The sequence below is a fragment of the Mustela putorius genome, unplaced genomic scaffold (assembly GCF_011764305.1).
Source record: "Mustela putorius furo isolate JIRA1106 unplaced genomic scaffold, ASM1176430v1.1 tig00000081_pilon_pilon_pilon, whole genome shotgun sequence".
Taxonomy (NCBI): Eukaryota; Metazoa; Chordata; class Mammalia; order Carnivora; family Mustelidae; genus Mustela; species Mustela putorius.
This window is the reverse complement of record NW_025421272.1, coordinates 1,771,211-1,795,282: the sequence shown is the minus strand read 5'-3', so window position 1 is coordinate 1,795,282 and position 24,072 is coordinate 1,771,211. Positions and strand designations below refer to the sequence as shown.

General features: G+C 42.8%; 1 protein-coding gene across 1 annotated transcript in view; it reads right to left on the bottom strand.

Annotated features, from left to right (window-relative positions):
• Positions 1-18,878, bottom strand: part of SLC5A1 (solute carrier family 5 member 1) — a 103,730-nt gene extending 84,852 nt beyond the window's left edge. The window contains exons 1-2 of the mRNA XM_045068227.1: positions 18,556-18,878; positions 13,027-13,098 (exon numbers count right to left, since the gene is read on the bottom strand). Of these exons, the coding sequence (XP_044924162.1) occupies positions 13,027-13,098; positions 18,556-18,690 (207 nt within the window). The 5' untranslated portion in view covers positions 18,691-18,878. The remainder of the gene's footprint in view (positions 1-13,026; positions 13,099-18,555) is intronic.
• Positions 18,879-24,072: the final 5,194 nt, after the last annotated feature.

Genomic DNA, 24,072 nt, shown 5'->3' with positions numbered 1-24,072 from the left:
CCTCAAAGAGCCAAGTAAATAGGTTCTCCCATATATTTCTGACATAAATGTAATTCTGGAAAGTAGTTTGTTGGTACATATCAAAATTTCATCTCCCTCCACCATATGATACTACTTTTAGTACTCTACCTTATGCAAGTTATCAAAAATACAGACAAACATTTATATAAAAGTATTTCTTAGTATGTTCATTGCCATGTTACTTATAATACAGGAAAGTTTGGAAACAACATAAAGTCCCCATAATAGGAAGACAACCAGATAGATGAAGGTATATAGCTGTGATAGACTATTACACAGCCATTAAAATCATTCCTTTGAAGAATCTGTTATGATGGGAAGATGAAAGTGATAAAATGTCAAATAAAAAATAATATCCAAAGTTTTAAAGAGAGAGATAGTGATAGAGATAGGGATACACTTCCACATTTAACAGTGGTTATCTTTGAAAGAGAAAACAATGAATGTGTTTTTGTACTTTTTTTGTACTTTTCTAATCTTTCCACAATCAGTTTGTGTAATTTTATAAGCAGACCACAATTTGTAAAACCTTTAACAATAAAGGGAAATCATTCCAGAGCTGTCTCAGATTCATTTGCAGAAGCTGAGAACAAAACATGCAGGAAAGTTGTGTTTGGTGGGGGTAATATAAGAAAAGATATGAAAATGTCATAAAATGCTACCTAAAAATTGTGTTTTGTGTGACAAGAAAAAGAAAATGGGAACTATATGGAACAGCCTATTTACTTGCCAACATCCAGTCATCTGATGGTAGAGCTGGAATTACCTTGGAAATAATTAAGGTCAACCTTGTTATTTTCAAATGAAAACAAAATTATAGCCTTGAGGAAGAATGTGATTCAAGTTTACCATTAATGCTACAATTAGTTTCACACCTTTAGGAAAGTAGGATAGTATGACACTCCAAACCACCCACCCAAGAGTCCAGAATTGCTTATGGCAAAGGACAATGGCTGTCTTTCTTATTTCACCATCGGAGGCAGCCAATGGATTTGCAAAAAGTATCCTGGATCAATAATCATGCCTGAAAATATAAATAAGTGGTAGGGACTCCACTGTTTTTCCTTCCATCCAAGAACACTGGGAGACTTCCAAACTGGTTCTAATCTTGGTTCTGTCAAAACAAATTTTATGACCATGAGCCAGTCACTTCCTTGCCTTGAACCTCAGTTTCTTCCACAATAAACTAAGGATAAGAATCCTTAGCTTGGGGCGCCTGGGTGGCTCAGTGGGTTAAAACCTCTGCCTTTGGCTCAGGCCCTGATCCCAAGGTCCTGGGATTGAGCCCCGCGTTTGCTCTGCAGGGAGTCTGCTTCCTCCCCTCTCTCTCTGCCTGCCTCTCTGCCTACTTGTGATCTTTGTCTGTCAAATGAATAAATAAAATCTTTAAAAAAAAAAAAAAAGAATCCTGACAACAAGGAGGTTGTCAGGCTTAAATGACATGATGAATAAGAGACATCTTTTTTTTAAGATTTTATTTATTTATTCTTTTGACAGACAGAGATTACAAACAGGCAGAGAGGCAGGCAGAGAGAGAGGAGGAAGCAGGCTCCCCGCTGAGCAGGGAGCCTGATGTGGGGCTCCATCCCAGGACCTGGGATCATGACCTGAACCTAAGGCAGAGGCTTTAACCCACTGAGCCACCCAGGCACCCAATAAGATACGTCTTCAAGAAAGTTTTCCCACTGTATGAGGGAAGTGTCAGGCAAGATAAAAAGAGAAAGGAAGAAGAAATGAAAGAAGGGAAAAGAAAGAAAGGAAGAAAAAAAGAAGGAGAAAGAAAGAAGAAAGATAGATGATAGAGGAAGAAAGAAGGAAGGGAGGGAGGGAGGGAGGGAGCGAGAGAGGAATGGAGGAAGGGAGGGGGGAGGGAGGAACAGGGAAGAAAGAAAGGAAGGAAGGAAGGAAAAGAAGGGAAAGTTAAGGGGGGCCTCTGATGGGATGAGCACTGAGTGTAATATACAACTAATGAATCAAACACTACTTCCAAAATTAGTGATGTATTATTGATGGCTAATTGAAATTTAATTTATAAAAAGAAAAGTTTTGTTCCACAAAGCTATGTTATTCTGGAGAAATACTGATGATGCTTTTATACACCCCATGTTTTTATGGAGTGCCCCCAAATTTCCTGAAAGAGACAGAGTGGTCACTTTCTCTTAGAGGGAGCAAGATCTTCACGGCTCAAATGGAAAATAAACTCACTTAATTTCAAGAAACTGTTTTTCTTTGTTAATGGACCATATAATACCCAGAATGCCCAGACCTCTGGAGATGGCTTTTTGCTCCAGTTTCTATCTTCCCTTTAAGGAATGAAACAAAATATCCCAGAGCTTCCTCTCCACCCTGTCTTTGGGCTGTGCTAGATGATTGCCTTCAACTGTTCTCAAACTGGAGCATGCATCAGAATCTAAAGTAAAAATATGGAACACCCAGTTATATCTGAATTTCAGATAAACAAAATCAGTTTTAATAAAATTATGTTCAAATATTGCATGAGACACGTTACACTAAAAAAGTATTCATTGTTTCTCTGAAATTCAGATTTAATGAGCCACTATTTTTTTATTTGTTAAATCTGGCAACTCTAAGCACAGTCATTTGGAAATTTTGCTAAACCACAGACGGTTGAATCCCATCCTTTCAACTTTCTGATACAGCAGGTCTGGGTTAAAGCTGGAAATTTTGCCTAACTAGAGCCCAGGTCTTGCCGCTGCTGCTGTTGTGGGCACCACACTTTGAGACGCCTGTCCTGGGAGAACAAGAAAGGGAGAGAAATGACTAAAATTCGCAGTGCCTCCTCTAGGCCAAGTGTGGGGCCAGGCACCTCATTCACTTTAACTTACATCATACTCACTATAGTCTGTGAAATAAGAATTATTCTCATCTTCATTTTACGGGTGAGAAGACTGAAAACCAGAATAGTGATGTGGCCAAGGTTCCATAGCCAAACTGACCAACATCCAGGAGAGAGAAAGGGAGGCCATACCACTGCTCTGACTTTCCCCTTCTTCCCCAGACATTCGCTTCTGAACATCCCTGAAGGGGCACAGTAGGGTCAGACTCCCCTACCCATCTCACTATAAATTTAGAAACAGCATGTATACATCTGCATCATGCTTATATTTCAGATTCTTCCCTCATCCTCTGGGGAAATGGTCTTTAATCTGAATTAGTATTTTGATTCTATTATATCTTTTCATAGGAGAGGTTTGGAAAGATTTAAACTTTGACTCTTGCCATCTCTTAAGGATCACAATTCATGGACCGGGACAGAAAAGAGGGTGAGGCTCATATATTCAGACCATTTTATTTGAGATTCTGGTAAATATTTAGACACACACATTGCTCCAGAGCCATCATAATCTCTGTTTACTTTATATCAGCTTATGTCCTTCATGAACAATGGTGGCCATTCACTCATTATCTTCTTAAATCTCTCTCCTTGCCCTAAGAACCAAAAGGGCAGGAAATCAGGAAACCCCTGCCAAGGCTGGCACTTTCCCACAGGTTATTGGCACAAAAGGCAGGTGAGGTCTTCTGGTGGCATTCATAGGTCAAGGAGGCTAAAGATCAACCCTCTCACCAATTCAGATGGGCTCTTCTTTGGGATCATCAACACTAGGGGGTCCCTCACTCAAAGGGTCTGATCCATATGCATTATCTCCCCTACTCTGGCCCCCTTCCAGTTCCTCAACTATCCCAAGATTTTTCATCTCAGGCCTTTGACCATTCTGTTCCCTCTTCTTGGATTATTCTTTCCCCAATCTTTCTATGACTGCCTCCTGATTCTTCATGTCTCAACCTAAGTACTCTGTCCTCGGAAAGGCCTTTCCTGATCCTCTTATGTAGGTTGAGAAAGACCACTTTCCTTCCCTCTCACCCTTGATTCAAATACACTTCCTTCTTAACACTTATCACTATTTGTAATTGTGGATATATTTTGTAAGAATGTGTGTCACGCACACAAAAATACATGCCAGCACCTAACATAGAACATAACACATAGTAGGTAATCAACATGTAAATACAGAATGAAATAATAACAATGCATAAATGGATAAATAATTGAATTTGCTTTAAGAAGGAAGTTTAAGTTTAAGAATTAAGTTTAAGAAGGAAGGTCTGGAGATGAGATAAAATAATAACGATGACGATGGGGGCACCTGTCTGGCTCAGTCTGTAGAGTATATGACTCTTGATCTTAGGGTCATGAGTTTCAGCCCGACATTTAAGCTAGAAATGGGGGAACTAGGGTTCAAAATAAATCAGCTTGGCTCCAGGGCCCCCGGTCTTAGTCTAAACTCTAAATCACCTCACTAATATAAAATTTACCCAAACAAAGAGAAACATAGGTGACCTAAAATGTGCCATGCCAGTGGTAGAATGGGAAAGCCCAGATATATATCTAACATGAATAACCCAAAGTCTTCATCTTAGCTGATAGTTTCAGCACTCTTCTGACTTGAACACGACTAGAAATGTTGATTATAATTTACTTTTTTCTTTCTCTGTCTGAGAAAGTGCTGATGTGTTAAAAAAAAAAAATGCTAGGAAGGTATCCAGAGAGAAAGGAAAAATCAAGAGTTTATGCACCAACTAGATGACAGGAAATTGGCTACACACCCATCAACTGATGCCTAAGAACACAAAGAATACATGGGGTGGTGAGTGGCTGTGCATTAATCAGAGAAACTCCTCAGAGGGGATTAAGCCATGAAGAGCGACTGGGAAATAAATGGCCCTATCAAAAAGAGAGGAAGAAAGGCAGGGAGAGAAAGTGAGGGAAGGAAAAGAAAGAGGAGAAGAATGACTTGGTGGTAGGAGATGAAAAGAAGAAGAAGAGAGGGAACAGGCTATTCAAGAGCAATGCAGCAACTGTCACATTAAGCAAAAAACTCTCATCAGAAAAGGGATACATATCTATGTAAACAGTCAAGTTTTACAAAATCTTGACTCAACCTGAGAAAAACCAAATGTTTGAGACATTAAGGAAGCATAGTCATACCAGACTTTTCCAAGGGGTCCAATAGGGCCGAAATCAGGCACTCTGAATGGGGCCTGTTTGCTTTTTCAATTTTACTACCAAAGTAAAAAAGAAGAAAAGTAAAAGTCCAAAGAAAAAAATTTTTTCTCTGTACACAGAAACACAAATGTGGAGCACTGCTGGACGAAGGCTTGACTTGGACCCAGCGCCCTCTTAACCTCCTAAATTCTTACAGCCTACACTCTGTGGCCAGTGGCCAGAGAGCAGAATGCAGGTTAAGGTCTTAGGTGACATCAACAAGGGGATCCAGCAAGAGTGTCTAAGGACAGGACGCCGGGGTGGCTTAGTTGGTTGGGCCGCTGCTTTCGGCTCAGGTCCTGGGATCGAGTCCCGCGTCCGGCTCCTTGCCCAGCAGGGAGCCTGCTTCCCTCTCCTCCTCTGCCTGCCACTCTGCCTGCTTGTGCACTATCACGCTCTCTCACTCGCTCTCTCTCTTTCTCTCTCTCTCTCTGACAAATAAATAAATAAATAAAATCTTAAAAAAAAAAAAAAGAGTGTCTAAGGACATGTCCTTCTCCTCCCTCCTATTTCTTTAATTCAGCACATATTTCTCAAATGCCCACTAGATGCAGGGTCCTAGACTAGGTATTAGAAGGAGAAAAAAAAGATTAAGAAAAACATAGCCTCAGCCCTGGGATAAACAAAAGCACACAGAGCTACATGCAAGTAGAAAACAATCAGAGCAGGAAGAAAGGGTCAACTGGACTTAGTGGTCACTTCTATTAAATCTTATGAAGGTCAAGTGCTTGTCTGTCCTGGGTCTCACATCTTCCTGAACTTTGTTCCCTTAGTGAGCTCTCGGCCTCTTCTGTGTCCATTCACATAGTTCATGCTCTTTCTCTCATTCATGAGTTACCACCTAGGTCTTAGGCCTGCTGGACTCTTTCAAGACCCACTTCAGTAGCATCTTAATAGATATTTGATCATTAGGATTTAAAGACTTAAATATCAAATCAGATATATTTTACTCAAGAAAGTTTAGTGAGTATAAAAAGCTGTCTTCTCAGTAAACAACGTGTGTTGGAGAGGATGTGGAGAAAGGGGAACCCTCTTACACTGTTGGTGGGAATGCAAGTTGGTGCAGCCACTTTGGAAAACAGTGTGGAGATTCCTTAAGAAATTAAAAATAGAGCTTCCCTATGATCTTGCAAGTGTGCTACTGGGTGTTTACCCCAAAGATACTGATACAGTGAAAAGAAGGGCCATCTGTACCCCAATGTTCATAGCAGCAATAGCCACAGTTGCCAAACTTGTGGAAAGAACCAAGATGCCCTTCAATGGATGAATGGATAAGGAAGATGTGGTCCATATATACTAAGGAGTATTATGCCTCCCTCAGAAAGGATAAATACCCAACTTTTGTTTCAACATGGATGGGACTGGAAGAGATTATGCTGAGTAAAATAAGTCAAGCAGAGAGAGTCAATTATCATATGGTTTCACTTACTTGTGGAGCATAAGGTATAACCCAGAGGACATTGGGAAATGGAGCGGACAAGTGAGTTGGGGGGAATTGGAGGGAGAGACAAAACATGAGAGACTGTGGACTCTGAAAAACAAACTGAGGGTTTTGGAGGGGAGGGGGATGGGGGGGTTGGGTGGGTCTGGTGGTGGGTATTATGGAGGGCACGTATTGCATGGAGCACTGGGTATGGTGCATAAACAATGAATCCTGGAACACTGAAAAATAAAATAAATAAAATGGAGGTGGGGGGAATCTGTCTTCTTTCCTGAGGGAAAATGTTCATCATGGTCTCTACTCAATCCTAAAGAAAAGAATTTCTTGGTTTTCAGATAAACCTTTAAACTATACCTATTGATCTAACAAATTTCCAACCCAAAGAATAGGAAGAAAGGAGCTGAAAAAGAGAAAGAGAAAGAAAAAGAGTCCTAACTCTGTAATTATCTTGTATGAACTTGGGCAACCCGTGGGGTTAATCTTCATTCTTGCTGGATCACTCAGATATGGGATACGATGATAGTCTTAAAAAGTTTTCAGCAACAATTTTAAGTAAGTACCATTATTGTCACTGTAGAGATAGCAAATGTAAGACACAGAGATGCTTAGTAACTCAAGCAAGGTCACACAACAATTAAGGGGCAGAAGCTAGGCTTGAACTCTAGCAGCCTGACTCCAGATCCTAGGCCCGAAAAAGGGGTCGAAAAATTAGGGCTTATAGACCAAACCTGGCCCTCTGCCTCTTTTTGCAAATAAAGTTTTTTTAGAACATAGTAATGGCCATCCATTTATGTATTGTCCATGGCTAATTTCATGCTACAATAGCAGAGTTGAATAGTTGTGACAGAGACCATATAGCCTACAAAGCCAAAATATTTATTATCTGGCGCATTACAGAGAATGTTTTTCAACCCTCACCCTACATCACTGCGGTATACTCCTCTCTGATGATTCTCTAATAATAAAAGAAGGAAAGGAACTGTGGCTATTGAGAGATCCACAGCCATTCAATTTTCCAGATCCTCTTTGGCAATAGACTGGCTAACATGCCCACACTCATTCTTGGTTCCTTCCCTGTGGTGTGGACTAGTAAACTTTTAGTACTGGAGGAGACTTTGAGTTCCTCAATCTGACTGTCCCCCATTACAGTGGAAACTCTGAGACTCAGAGAAGTTAATGACTGGCCCGATGTCACAAAGCTGGGACAAGCCAAGTCCTTTGGTTTCTTTGTGAGGTTCCCACTCCTTCTGAAGTGCTTATTTCTGCCTTGAAGGAGGTTGTCAAAGGGTTTAATCAACCCCATTATAACCCACTTCTCCCTTGGAGCTGACTCAGGTAAGTATAATCAAATCCTCCTCCAAAATAAGAATTCTCCACTGGGCGGTGTATCTGAGGCCCAGCCTCTCTGATTAATTTCTGCTACCACTAGACAAGGAGTAGGGAATTTCCCCTTCAATGCTCACATTCCTGCTTCCCCATTTCCCACATCCCCAAATAATCATTACAACATAGCATACAGGCAACTGTTTGTTAAAAGCTGCCAACCACAGAAGGGAATCCTGAGCCATCAACCAACCTAAAGTTACAAAATGTATAGCTTCATGGTTTCATATTACTCAGTTGGCTTGGCTTGCTCAAGTGTGACTCAGGTTTCTGGAGGCCTCCCTGCCTGGCCCACTGTGTAAGCTATCTCCTCTTGTAACCCAGCCTTGGAGTGCTTGCTCTTCCTCTTCAATTGTCCCTCACTTCTATTCTTTTTTTTTTCTTATCAGCGTAACAGAATTCATGTTTTTGCACTGCACCCAGTGCTCCATGCAATCCGTGCCCTCTATAATACCCACCACCTGGTACCCCAACCTCCCACCCCCCACCCCTTCAAAACCTTCAGATTGTTTTTCAGAGTCCACAGTCTCTCATGGTTCACCTCCCCTTCCAATTTCCCTCAACTCCTTTCTCCTCTCCATCTCCCCATGTCCTCCATGTTATTTGTTATGCTCCACAAATAAGTGAAACCATATGATAATTGACTCTCTCTGCTTGACTTATTTCCCTCAGCATAATCTCTTCCATGCCCATCCATGTTGCTACAAAAGTTGGGTATTCATCCTTTCTGATGGAGGCATAATACTCCATAGTGTATATGGACCACATCTTCCTTATCCATTCCTCTGTTCAAGGGCATCTTTGTTCTTTCCACAGTTTGGCGACCGTGGCCATTGCTGCTATAAACATTGGGGAATGGATGGCTCTTCTTTTCTTAAGGCAAGGCACAAATGATTTCTCTCTCTCAGGCTTATTAACTTTTTAGGAATAGGGTCTTTTTCCAGAGCTCCTAAATATTCACTGGTTACAGGTCATAACTTCTCCTTCAGCCTCCTTAGCTCCTAAGAATGTCCCCAGTGGACCTCTTTCTTCAATCTCTTTTCAGACTTTGCAAGGTACAATTTCCTCCTACTTTTTTTGTGGGTGAGTACCGAAGTCCTCCTGGCCTCTGGTGTATTAATCCCAGGTCCTCCCTTCCTCAAATCACCTAAGAACTATTTACCCAAAACTTCTCTGGTTGTTCACTCCTACTACATCACAAAGCAACATGACTAAAGGCAGATGGAGGGGACAAAGTGTCCCAGTAGGTTACTGACAGAGATGTGAGCTCCTGGGAAGCCTGTTATCTCTGTAATGTTCTCCTTAGGCTTGCACTTTTGGGAATTTATATTACAAGTATTAACTTCCAAGCCTGACAGGACTGAATTGACTTTGTATTTTTTTTTAAGATTTTATTTATTTATTTGACAGAGAGAAATCACAAGTAGATGGATAGGCACGCAGGGAGAGAGAGAGAGAGGGAAGCAGGCTCCCTGCCGAGCAGAGAGCCCGATGCGGGACTCGATCCCAGGACCCTGAGATCATGACCTGAGCCGAAGGCAGCGGCTTAACCCTCTGAGCCACCCAGGCGCCCCAATTGACTTTGTATTTTAACATGAAGAGAAATATAGATGTATAGGTTTAATATAGTATCAATTCTTTTTCAATTTTAGAGGGAAAGTCCTTAGATTCACATCTTCTCTTTTAACTCCTCCTTTCAAGCATGTATTGCAATATAATTTAAAACCATTTAAATTTTTAGAATAAAAATTATCATGCTTATTTTCCTTATAAATTAACAGTTTTTAAATTTTATAAATTAGTAGAACCTTGTTCTCAAACAAAATCTTTGCAGATTCACCTTATATAAAATAAATAAAAGTCAGTTAGCTGGGAAAGAGGAAGAGGGCAGCCTTTGAGATATTTCTGCAGTGAACATATTTGCAAACACACTGTTTTAGAATATAACCATACTTAATTGAATCTAAGACACCAACTACTATAAGACATACCATGTAGCACCAAGAAAGAAAAAGCATTGCCACTTAAGCTATGGCATGCCACTGATGGATTATAACACACAAGCCAATCTCAAAGATGTCAAAATGAGGTCAGTGTGTAGCTGGGATTGATGATTATAGTAGTATAAATAAAGATAAATAGAAATCATGCTCATTTATTGACATGGTCAATCTGAAAGCTAAATTTAAGTGAAGCAGCAGCTCTAGCTTCACATAAATGATAGTTTTCATTTATTGGGCATTACTAAGTGCTATGCCCCCAAACAAATGCCAACGGGAAGGCTGCCCTAATGCTCCTAACCTTCCTTCCATTTCTTAAAGGTCTCATTTACTGAGTACTTGCCAAGTGCGGAATGGAGTACATGGATTATCTCATTTAATCCTGACAAAAACACTCCAAATTTGGTAGGCACTATTCTCCTACTTTTTAGAGGTAGAAACTGAAGTTCAGGGAAGGTCAGTGACTTAGCCAAAGCATACAATTAATAAATGTGGCAGATCAGATATGATGACTTCAAAGCCCATACATGTTCTCTATAGAATTTTTTAGAATTAAATCATTCTCAAAATTGAGAAGGACTTAGAAGTCATTGATCCTCCATTCAAGAATTCCTCTCTCCAGCATCCCTAGCAGATGATGTTTTCAGTATATCTGACCAGATAGATAAGAGTCTACCCAAACCAGTAATTATCAAACCTGCCTGATAATAAAAAGCATCTGGACGCTTTTTTAAAATGCAAATTCTTAGGCCTCTCTTCCAAGGTTTTTTTGCTTGCTTGGTTGGTTTTTGGTTTTGGTTTTTGTTTTTTTTTTTAATAGGTCTGGAGTAAGGCCTAGAAATCTGTACCTTTGGTAAGCACACCCAGATAATTCTGATACATGGACAAGTTTGCAAACCACTTATGCAATCTCACAAAGCCTTAGATGGAAACCATTATTGGAAGAAGAAGTTGAATTTCAGCCCCATCAAGGAAGTAGTGACTTCTGTACAAAAGAATAATGATGCCATGTTTCTCTGTTAGTTAGAATAATCTAACAATGAAACATAATCTAACAATGAAAGCAACACCTACGGGAAAGCCCACATGAATCATTGACCCTACATGCTTTGGGAAGAACTAATTCCTCTCACCAACCAAATCTGAGCCCAGACGCACTCCCAGGTGCTATCAGGAAGAAAAACATCATTGCTAGTTAAGATGTGATGTGTTGCCAGACCAAGCCCAAAATGCAAATTTCCTAAGGATGGTTCTGTCCCATTCTTAGCCCCACACATACACTCTCATTGGCTTCTCCACGACCCAGAGATTAGAAGTTGATGTCTTACCCCCAATAAATCAGCCCTAGAAATTTTATATAAAGAGATATGAGAGTTTCTTGTCACAGTGTAGGGAGGGGAGATTAAGCAATTCTGGATCAAACTGAGGGCAGCTGAGTACTTGGCAGGTTTACTGATGCATTAGAAGGGGTGGGGGTGCACTGCTTTCGAAATAACTAAAAATGAACTTCCTATCCGGCTCTGTAATTCAGCAAATCTCAAGTCCACTAAGATTTCATCCAGCCTTGGCCCTGAAATCTGTACAACACCCTGTCCAATAGAAATTTCTATGATGATAGAAACATTCTAGATCTGTACTGTCTAATATGGCAGACACTACCCCCATGTAGCTATTTTTTTCTCTATTAAACTTAAGATTTTTTTAATTTTTTATTTTTTTATTAACATATAATGTACTATTAGCCCCAGAGGTATAGGTCTGTGAATCACCAGGTTTAAACATGTAGCTATTAAGCACTTGGAATATGGCAAGTAGGACTGAGTAAAGAAATTTTTTATTTTATTTAATTTTAATTTCAACTTAAGTAGCCCATGAGATTAGTGGCTACTATACTGGACAGCGCAGTTCTAGAGGGACTACCCTAGACTTGTCTTGAACTTTGTGATCAGAGCTGCCTATTCAACACCAACTTTTAGGAAAGCACCAAAGTACAAAGCTTGAGAAGATAAAATATATCAGGAGAGAGCATCATGAGGAACCCATGATATAAATCAGCATCTGCCCAGTATTCTTGGCCACCTTAGGAATAAGACAGAAATGACTTCAGGGATAATCCAAGCAACTGTGAAGATTTCAGTTATTAAAGTCCATCCCAAAACAGCTGATCAAAGGCCAACTGCAGGGTGTGGTGTGATTTCCTTGCAACTCTTCTCATTCTCTGCATATGACTGTGACAATTTTTAATTTCTTCTCTTCCTCCAGCCAACTCACACTCACTTTCTTCTAATTGTTTCTATGCTTCATTACCCACCTCTTTCACCAGCTAGTCTTGCTTGTATCTTATGTCCAAGGAACTGGACAACTTGGCCAATCTGGTCAACCAGTCATTTTGGAGAGAACTCTGAGTTGAGATAGTCATTGGACTGAACTGATAAGCTAGCCAGAGCTCTGTGCTGATAGGATGGAAGGGGCTTCCCAGTTTCTCTTCCATGCATGTACATGTCCTTTGACTGAGATAGTTCTGCCCATGTACAAGAAAAATACCTCTCAAATATACAAAACACAAAATCCTCAAAGAGATGAAGAAAACTGTAAGAACAGTAGGGGTCTCCTCCTCTATCTGTTCTATGAGTGCTTCTTGAGGTTCCCTTGTGTATCAGGCATTGCATTAGGCTCCCAACTTGGGACAAATAAAGTGTCTCTATCATGAGACATAAAGTAACAAAAAGGTTACTGTAGTGAAAGAGCTATTTATTGAGTTTCCACCCCACAAAAAATTATCCATTTCTCATAACACTCCTAGAAGGCAACTATTACCATCCTGTTTTTATACATACAAAAATGGAAGCTCAAATGTACCCAAGATCATCTCAGTCTGTGTGCTCTTTTTGCTTCTCCACACTGTCCACCTTGTGCAGTCTCTTCCTCTATGTAAACCGTGAAAGATTCCAAGCATTATTTATTTACCCTTACCATAAGAGATTAAGGGTACCCAGGAGACCTGGTGATCAGAAGACCTATTTTCAGAGACTTAAGGCAGGAAGGAAGAATCAGTGCCTCCCAAAACCTATGAAGAATATTATAGTTAAGCAGGTGGTTTTTCAGAGAAAACTTACCGGCCACCACACCATACTTCGTCCTGCCAGGAAGAAGCCTCCAACAGTCCCACGATTAGTGGAAAACATAGCCTGAGGAGGAAAGGTCAAAAATTTAATAGTAAACTAGAACAGAGTGGCTTTGCCAGCCAAAATGACCCACCTCTCCATCCACATATACTTGCACTTTCTTTTATCCACTTCATGTGCTGAAATACTTCCACATTCCTTACTCCCTTGGAGCTCTTCTATACTTAGAAGAAGGAAGCAGGGATCTAGATTTGACAGACAAGAAGACTGGAGCTCAAAAGGTTTAAACAGCTTGCCCTTGTGCTAGCTCTGAAATGAGTTCACAGTACAGCTCCAAGCAAATCACCCAACCCGGACCTATTTGTTAAAAAAAGGGAAATGGGACTTTTTGTGCATTTTTTACAAGCATACCCAAGGTGCCTAATGAAATATCATTCTTTTTAAAAGCACTATACAGTATGTGAACTATATATCTATATAGTTATCAAAACAAAAAGAAAAAGAAAAATGCTATAGGAATGCTTGGTGCTCGTACTAAATACACTAAATACATTCAAACTCAATTCAAAACTTTCCTCTCCATGATGTTGGTAGAAGCTTGCTGGAAACATTACTTTACAACATATTGTGAGTACTGTAGAATGATGATTATTATAAATGCAGAGGAAGGAGGGGATTCCTTCTGATTGGGGTGTCAGGAAACCTTCACAGAAGGAACAGCACTTCAACAAGTCTTGAAGATAGAATGGGATTTATTAGAGAAAAGAAGGAAAGAACATTTTAGACGGTGGGAACAGCATGAGCAATAACCCAGAGACACAACAGCAGCAGTGTGGGGAGGAAGGGAAGAGTAAACAGTATTACCTGGTGAACCTGGCTGAGGCATATGAATGAGGAGAAGGGTGAGAAGTGAGAGCAGATCACAGACCCTCAAATGCCAGGCTGAAAAATATAGCCTTTATTCCATAGGCAGTGTGGAAGCCACTGAAGGTTTATGAGGAGAAGAATGATATGCATCTTCAACAAATGACCACCAGCACCCTTAGAATGTTCCTTCTCAACCATCAGCTTATTCCCGGCGCAGCTCAGGCCCAGGCCCAGTCTTCCAGCTCAAAACTGGGACAGTGCCTCTGTCCATGGGCTCCTTCCTTCTCCCTCTTTCTTTTTGTTTTAATTTATTTACTTGAATTCCATTAGCCAGTACAGCCCTCCCACTATCTATGTCTGTGGCATTCTCTTAGCTGCTAATCTTCCTGAAAATGTTAATGACTGATAATAACTTAGCCTTCTTAAAGGTGTTTGCATTTTCACACATGACCACTGAGGCCAAAGAGTATCACTGGTCCAAAGGAATTAACCTCAGATGGGACATTTCAAACACTGGAAACTCGCCATCTATTCAGCAAACATGTCTACTACAGATTGCATGTTGCTGAGTGCTCAGACTCCAAAGATGGACTGGACTCAGTCCTTTAGAAGCAGGGTCATTCATACATCCAACAACCAACATAGATTGGTAAGCACCCCTGTGTGCCAGGCAGTGCCAGCGAGATCATGCTCAGATATTTCTGGATTCCGGGCAGGGTCCTCCCTCCCAGAGGACATACTCTTAGGGTTTCCGTAGAGGTTTCTCTAATAACAAAAGGGTTAACAGACCCAAGGAGCAAAGAAGGTAGCTAGGGGCTCAACAAACATGTCCCAAGGACTCAGGCTATGGAAGTTTGCCAGGGAAAGGCCATTCTGAAAGTCACTCTGAAGTCAAAGCATATGGATATGCCCCACGTGGTTTCAGAGGGACACAAAAAGTGGATTTGGGGCCCAGACACAACATTTCCAAGCTGGTCTCAGAAATAAAGAGCTTAGAGGAAGAATGTAAGAGTAGAGACTAGAGTGGGGAACTGGATAATTCAGGAAAGATGTTGGGGATGGATAAAAGACAAGGAGAGGTGTTTCTAAAGCAGGACTTCTCTTCTCTAGAATGTTCATCCCCTCCTCTCCACAAGCCCAGACCCTGCATAGCCATCCTGCAAGGTCCCTCAAATGTGACCTTCCCCCATAAAACTTTACCTGACACTCCTTCACAGAAACTTCTTCCTCTCCTATGGCCTCTTCCCCTTCCCAAACAAAAATAATCTCTCTTCTGTAAACATCTAGAGAACTTCCTCCATACCTCATTCACAGCCCCTACATTTTTTTTTTACTCTGTGCTACCATATTACAATTTTTCCAGCTTTATTAATGCATATTGACAAATAAAAATTATTTGTTTTTAAGAGATACAATGTGATATTTTAAAATACATACTCATCGTCAGGGGCTGGGGGTGGAGGAAACTGAGAGATTTTGATCAAGAGGTAAAAGGTAAGTGTACCTGAGTGACTCTGTCAGTTAAGCCGCCAACTCTTGGTTTTGGCTCAGGTCATAATCTCAGGGTGATGAGATGGAGCCCCAAGTCAGGCTCCACACTCAGTGGGGAGTCTGCTCAAGATTCTCTCTCTCCCTCTCCTTCTGCCCCTCCCCACTCCGTGAACCCATGCTTGTGCTCTCATCCTCTCTCTAAAAATAAATAAATAAAAATTTTTTAAAAGGTGAAAGGTAAAACTATAATGTGAATAAATTCTGGAGATCTAACTTACATCATGGTGACCATAGTTTATAATACCGTATTGTATAGTTGGATGAGGCAGCCCTGGAAGAGGGTAAAACAGAACAAAATAATGTTGGAAGAGATGAGGATGGTGAGAGGGACTTTAGCTGTGAGTGTCTTTTCTAAGATGAGGAAGCACAACAGGCCAGGATTGCTCTCTCTGGGCAGCCCAGAGATCATGCAGGAATCAAGGTGCCTATCCCTAAACCAAGGCACTTTTGATAATCCAGTAGAAAAAAAGAAGAATGTAAACTGGAAGAAATCCAGCACGTTAAATGATCGGGGCCCAGAAACACTGACAAATGGGGAAGATTAAATGTAGACAAATATCAGCAGACTCATTAAGTAGCATTTAACAGGACAAGTGATACTGATTCACAGATATTTGAAAAGTGTAAACACCATAATCAACAGGATTGGCAGAGGCTAAAATAAGATTGGCTAGGGAAAGAGAGATTATCAGTGATTGTCTGGGAAACAGGCAGTATGGCACAGCTAGCAAATGATGGATTTGCATCTTCACTACAGCACTTATAAGGTGGGGAGGGGTGAGGAGGAAGGCAGGCCAGGTGGCAAAGCCCCTGGTACTGTGGAAAACCAAGAGTCAAAAGACCTGAGTTCCAGGAACTATTCCATGTACTGCAACGTTGGACAAACCACAACCACATGGGCCTTCAGTTTCCTTCTTCTAAATTGGGATTAGCATTCCTGCCCTCCTTTTCTTGAGGCTTCCTGTAAAGATGCACTACCCGGTTGATCGTTTTTGCCCATTTTACTTAAAAGGACAAAAACAATTCAGGGCTTGCTTCATATCATGGAAGGCAAATGATTAATAGTATTCTTTTAAGATTTTATTTGAGAGAGAGAGGAAGCACAAGCAGAAATGGGGCAGGGGAAGAGGGAGAAGCAGACTCCCCAGTGAGCAAGGATTCCCCATGTGGGACTCTATCCCAGAACCCTGGGACCATGACCCAAGCTGAAGGCAGCTACTCAACCAACTGAGCCACCAAGGTGCCCCGATTAATAGTATTTAAAAGACTTCTCCATAGAGAATTTTCAGGTTCATCTCTGCAGAGCTTTAAAACAACCTTGGGGAATCATAAGAATAGGTAAAATTGTACCTATTTACACCGGAGTAAACTGAGGTTGAGGTGGGTTTCCCAGGGTTGTAGAGCTAGAACCATGTCAAAGCCAGTGGTAAACTTGAGATAGGTGAGCGTGGTGGTGGGTATTAAGGAGGGTATGTATTGTATGGAGCACTGGATGTGGTGCATAAACAATAAATCTTGAAACACTGAAAAAATAAAATTTAAAAAAAAAAAAAACTTGAGAATCCTGGTTCCTAGTTGGACACTTCTGGGAAGGTGAGACTATTGGGGAACAGTCAGTCACACTGACCCCTTGGAACACTAGAAGAGGTTTTTACTCACATCTGGTTTCTATAATTACTTAGAAAACAAACAAACAAAAAAACAAACAAACAAACAAACAACAACTTCCTTTTATCCCTAAGGAAAAAAAAAATGAAACAAAACTCTGTGGCCATGGAAGGGCTAATGTCCACCCTCCTCCCCTCTAAATCAAGAGTTCAACTACCTGCTGCCCTCGCAGCCTCCTGGCCCAACACCCCAACCAAAGCCACTGAGAGTGTCTGGAATATGTGCTCATTTATATTTTTTTAATGATTTATTTATTCAAGGATGCCTGGGTGGCTCAGTCGGTTAAGAGTCTGTCTTTGGCTCAGGTCATGATCCTGGGATCCTGGGATCAAGTCCTACATCTGGCTGCCTCCTCAGTGGGGAGCCTGCTTCTCCCTCTGCCTGTCCCCCTCCCCCCATTAGTTTCTCTCTCTCTCTCTCTCTCTCTCTCTCTGACAAATAAAATCTTTTTATAAAATTTATTTAAGAGAGAGCTCAAGTGCATGCAGGAGTGGGAGGAGGGGCAGATGGAGTGAATTCTCGAGCAGACTCCTGGATTGTAGAGCCCCGAGCCTGGAGTCCAAAGAGGGGCTCAATCCCATGACCCATGAAACATGACCTTAGCCAAAACCAAGAGATGGTGGCTCAACTGCCTGAGCCACCCAAGCGCCCCTGGAATATGTGCACATTTAAAACACCTCATCTTCTAGTTGCTGGGTGTGCCAGAGACTGTCATAGTGAAATTTCTAAGTTCCAATTTCCAAGGCTGCTAAGAACAAGTTTCTCTGGTTTGGTGTGTCCTCAGTCCCCAAGGGGAGCCACAGACACTTCCCTCTCCCCAGCACCAGGCCACCTTCCGGTCTTCCTCCTATTCCTCCTCCACCCAACTTTGCCAACTCTCACTCATTCCAGCCCCTCCACCGGCAGGTCAGCCTTTCCCAGGAGGACCCCTACAGCCACAGCCCCTGCAGTTGGCAGAGATTTGTGTCCTTCCTGCTCTGAATTGTTTATTTTCCAATCAAAACTGTATGACTAAGAAGAGGCAGAATAGTCCTAGACTCCTTGGGGTTTATCTCCCAAGCCAAAATCTCTTCCCTGCACCTCAAGCTGTCCCTCACGTTGGCCCCCAGCCTCTCCATTTGCTCCCCACCTCCTTCTCTGCTCACAGGCCAGGGGTATCCTCCTTGGATCTTCCTCACCAGCTCCCATGGGCAACCCTCTTCTTTCTGCTCATCCCTGCCTGCCCCCTCACCTCACACTGTGCCCCCTTAAACCCCTCTCAAACGCTTCCAAGTTATTTTCAACCCGCTCCACAGACCCTTAAGCCCATCATCCCCTCCTCACAGCTCACCGGTGCCATCGCTCCTCTGTGTGCCCCCCTTGTCCCTCCTGATGGCCCTTGTCCCTCCTGGTGGCCCTTGTCCCCTTAGCCCATGTCTCAGGGCCCTCACATACCCACAGCCCGACAGCCATCACCACCACAAAGTAGATGACGATGACAGAGATGTCGGCCGCATTGCGGATGCGCTGGTGGGGCGCGAGGGGTGCGGCAGTGGCGTTGGTCATGGAGCTCCAGGTGATACTGTCCATGGCGGCGGTGGCGGCGGCGATGCGTTCCTCCAGCCCAGGCCCCTTGCTCTTTATACTGCCTCTGGGTTAATGATCAGCCCCTGCTAGGCGGGGAGAAGGCACCCTCGAAGTCACGTCCCTGCCCCGGATCTCCTGCACCGCGCCGTCGGGAAGCAGCCTTGGACGCAAACCACACTGAAGGAGGAGTAGACGGATCTGTTGGCAGAAAGGTGGCAGGCGGGCAGGTAAGGGCTGTTCGGTGAGTGGGGAGGGGCCGGCCAGGGGGCGGTGCCCGCCTAGCACAAAGGCCCGCTGTGCTCCGGCAGCGGGCACCTGGCCCGGCAGCTTCAGCAGCTTCGCCTGCTCTGCTGGGGTGCAGAGAGGGTGCGGCTTCATTGAAGAACCAGGCTGCCTGAGGCCAGGGGCTTAACGGCTTCAGGTCACCTGCCACTGGATCAGTACCAAGCCCTCTGTAGACCGGCTTCTTCATGTGTAAAATGGGTGCAAGACTGTTCCTAGGAATCAGCCAAGTTATTGGTCTCTATAGAGAAAATTCTGGGGAAGATCAGTTGTCAAATATTGCTGGAAAGAAATTCAGAACAATTGCAGTCTCTTGACCACAGGGACAGCCACCTCCCTACCCACCTTTCTGACTCCCCTGCAGCCCCCAGAGGCAATGTTATCCACCCCGCCCCCACTCCTGGTAAGGATAAAGAAAGAGGATCCTGCTGGGAGCTATTTCCTTGCCCTTTGCCTCCCCCAGCAATGTGATGAGCCAGGTTTGAGGGAAGATACTAGAGAATCCTTTCCATGGAGCTCATCAAACGCTGACCCTTTTGGGGAACTCAACCTGCCCATCTGGAGACACATGTCTAAGCTGAAAGTCAGGGCTCAACACAGAGATGGCTGAGAGAGGAGGCATGACTCACCCAAGGTAAGTAAGCCAGTGACAGCGCTGGTCTAGGACATGGACAGCTGGACAGCGATGGTCTAGGCCATGGCAGGCCTATTTCAGAGAAGGGTTGGAGATGCTCTCAGGAGCTGGCGCTGGAGGTCATAGAGCAGTCACTTTGGAGAGGGGAACCATGCTGGTGTGATATGTAACCACATAAGCCCTGCTAGGACTCTGTTCTGCCTCAAGCCCTCCCTTCCCACCACTAGACAACCATCCAATGCCCAAACACCAGCAACTCATCCCTTTGTACCTCACTGAATCTGAGGTCCAGTCCCCTTCTCCCCCATCAGCACTTGTTCTTCCTATTGAGGTTGCAGTCAGAGAATCATTATTTATGCAGCGTCCGTGTAGGTCTTCCCCATTTCCCCCCACCCATTGGCCAGGACCCATCATAATGCTTGGCCACAGGATAAGGAATTCCTCTTCTGGAGAACCTGGAAGCAGAGACTCTTCAACATGGATGCCTTCCAAAACTCTGAGCTTAGCCATCAGCCGCAGCTTAGAGCAACTTGCCTTTCATCCACGTGCATCTGTTCCCAAATTTGGCAGAGCATTTTCACCTGGCTCTGACCAAGCAAAGCCCTTGCCCTCAGGGAACATCTGGTCTGGTCTGGAAGTGAGCTCATCCACAGCAAAAGTCCAGCCCTGAACGCCCAGCTGCAGGCAGCCAGCCTGTGCTAAATTCCAAAAATGAAGTCTGGCAATGAGCAAATCTGAAAAGTGAGCAGGAGGAAGGACCTGAAGTACTAAAAGACTTCAAAGGAGAGAGAGAGCTATCACCTAATCTTTTTCAGACAGGACAACATGGCCAAAGAAGGAAAGAAAGGGCACCTTGGAAGAGACCAGAAAACGGAATTCACTTCATTCCTTCATTCATTCATCCTTGCAACAGAAAAATACCTTCTGTGTTACCAGGTCATGTGTGCCAATGCTGGGGATACAACTGTGCACAAAATTCATAGGGTTTTCACCCTCACAAGTCTTCTAGTCTGGTGGGGGAGATAGACCATCATCAAAAATGAGACAAATACCTATAAACTTAGTATTGTGGTATGTGCTTTGAAAGAGACATATGTTCCAAATGTGTAGCAAGGATTTTTACCTGGGAATGAGGTGGAGTTGGGAGAAGGCCTGGAAGTTTCTGTTCATGCAAGAGGAGTGAGCCAGGTAAGGTGGGAAGGAGGGATACCAGGAGAGGACAAGCTGGGCGTAAAAATAAAAAATAAATAGGGGCACCTAGTGGCTCAGTTGGTTAAGCACACCAATCTTGATTTTGGCTCAGGTTATGATCTCTGCGCTATGTGATTGAGCCCCATGTCAGGCTCCACACTGGCTGTGGAGCTTGCATAAGATTCCCTGTCTCCCACTCCCTCTGTCCCTCCCTCTCCCTCCAAATAAATAAATAAATAAATAAGCATGTAACCAGCAAGTAACCTCCCCATTTCGTGGGTCGGGAGGACAGGGGCAAGAGATCTCCAGAATGCCTGAGGTCCCTCTGCAGTTTCTGTTCCTCACTGATCTCCTCTAAAAGGACAATTTAACTCAAGAAAAGAGCACAAAGAAAAAAAGAAAAAAGAAAGGAAACAGCACAGAGATTCTGCAAAAAAATTAAAAATAGAATTACCATGTGACCCAGGAATCCCACTTCTGGGTATATATCCAAAGGAAATGAAATCAGTATCTCAAAGAGATATCAGCACTCTCATGTTCATTGAAGTATTATTCACGATAGCCAAATTGGAAACAACTTCAAGTGTCCATCAACAGATGAATGGATAAAGGAAATGTGATATGTGTATGTATCACATACGTGTATGTGTGTGTGTGGTGGAATATTATTCAGTTAAAAAAATAAGGAAATCGGGGCGCCTGGTTGCTCAGTGGGTTAAACCTCTACCTTCGGCTCAGGTCATGATTCCAGGGTCCTGGGATAAAGCCCCTCATCGGGCTCTCTGCTCAGCGGGGAGCCTGCTTCCTCCTTTCTCTCTCTGCCTGTTTCTCTGCCTACTTGTGATCTCCATCTGTCAAATAAATAAATGAAATCTTAAAAAAAAAAAAAAAAGGAAATGACGCCCTTTACATCACTACGGATAAACCTGGAGGACATTATGCTAAATAAAATGAGCTAGACAGGTATGTGCAATCTAAAAAAAGTCAAACTCATAGAACCAAAGAATGATGGTTACGTTACCAGGGGCTAGAGGGTGGGAAAAATGGGGAGAAGTTGGGCAAAGGTTACAAACTTACAGTTGTAAGATGAATAAGTTCTGGGATCTAATGTACAGTATGATGACTATAGTAAACGATACTGTATTGTATACTTGAAAGTTGCTAAGGGAGATTTTAAGTGTTCTCACCATGAACACACATGCACACACACAAGCACACAAAATGGTAACTATGTGAGCTGCTGGATGCATGTATTGTGCATATATTAAATCACCACATTGTACACCTTTTTAGAAACCATGCTGTACAGCCTCATTTTTAAAGAAAAGAATTATTTCTCCTATGCAGATGCTTCCAGGGGGACACAATATGATGTACTACATGCCCCCTAAAGCTGGCCAGAGCTGCTGGACCACTGCTAATTAGTAAAGATCATTTTGGCCTCTCTCCTCCCCTCACTGGTACCAACCCAAATCAGGATCTGGTCACAAAAAGGGACATTACTACCAGAATACCAAGAGAAAGAAAAAAGCTGGCCAAACAGACAGGCTGTGGGAAAGATGAGGGTGATGAGGAAAGATAGACTTAAAAGCAAGATGCTGACCTCATCTGAGTCCACACAGGTTCACAAACTTGAGTCAGATTGGAGTCCTAAGCCTGAAAAACCAGGTGCTCACAGATTAAAAATTAAACCTGACTGTTGAAAGAAGATTATTCAAATGACTCTGAGGTCACTAAGGTAACATCTACAGATGGCAAGGGAGGAAACCAGATTTGAAGCATAGTGACTCATCACTGAGTGGAAATTCTCTTTCCTCTTCTTGGCCTCACTTCCACACTACTCATCTGTCCAGGTCCCACAGGGGTCCCTACCTACTTTTGTCAGCCCAGGAGCTCTTCCCCAGCAGGCCTCAAATGTTCAGTGTGTCCACCTCTCACTGACCAAACTGTTCTCCATGGCAAGAAATCCCATGGTGTGATGGCCAGCCTCTGAATTCTTGCCACACTGTGAAATGAACAGTCTATGTACAGAGGCTAAGAGTTTGGGAAGTTATCTGAAGAGGGGAAACCACATGGCTGGTTTGAATCTTAGCTCAGTCATCAACCAGCAGCAGACCATGGATAGCTCATTTGACACCTATGATCTTCCATTTGAACATCTGTAAAATGTCATAGACAAAGACTATTTTCTGTACATATGAGGTCCAAATGAGAGGAAGGTGCAAAGAGGCCTCATTGACAACAAAAAGGCAAAGATGAGGGACTGAGAGGGCTGCTATGATTTCCTCTTTTTCCTTTTCCTTGTTGCAAGCTCAGTTGTGGGAAGCAGACTGTTTGCTCAGTGATTTATCTTCCTGTGGCTGCTGTTAAAAATTTACCACAATTGAAAAAGAAACCCAACGTTGGTGGCATCACAATTCCGGACTTCAAGCTTTATTACAAAGCTGTCATCATCAAGACAGCATGGTACTGGCACAAAAACAGACACATAGATCAATGGAACAGAATAGAGAGCCCAGAAATAGACCCTCAATTCTACAGTCAACTAATTTTCGACAAAGCAGGAAAGAATGTCCAATGGAAAAAAGACAGCCTCTTCAATAAATGGTGCTGGGAAAATTGGACAGCCACATGCAGAAAAATGAAATTGGACCATTTCCTTACACCACACACAAAAATAGACTCAAATGGATGAAGGACCTCAATGTGCGAAAGGAATCCATCAAAATCCTTGAGGAGAACACAGGCAGCAACCTCTTCGACCTCTGCCGCAGCAACATCTTCCTAGGAACAACGCAAAAGGCAAGGGAAGCAAGGGAAAAAATGAACTATTGGGATTTCATCAAGATCAAAAGCTTTTGCACAGCAAAGGAAACAGTTAACAAAATCAAAAGACAACTGACAGAATGGGAGAAGATATTTGCAAATGACATATCAGATAAAGGACTAGTGTCCAGAATCTATAAAGAACTTAGCAAACTCAACACCCAAAGAACAAACAATCCAATCAAGAAATGGGCAGAGGACATGAACAGACATTTCTGCAAAGAAGACATCCAGATGGCCAACAGACACATGAAAAAGTGCTCCATGTCACTCGGCATCAGGGAAATACAAATCAAAACCACAATGAGATATCACCTCACACCAGCTAGAATGGCTAAAATAAACAAGTCAGGAAATGACAGATGCTGGCGAGGATGCAGAGAAAGGGGAACCCTCCTACACTGTTGGTGGGAATGCAAGCTGGTGCAGCCACTCTGGAAAACAGCATGGAG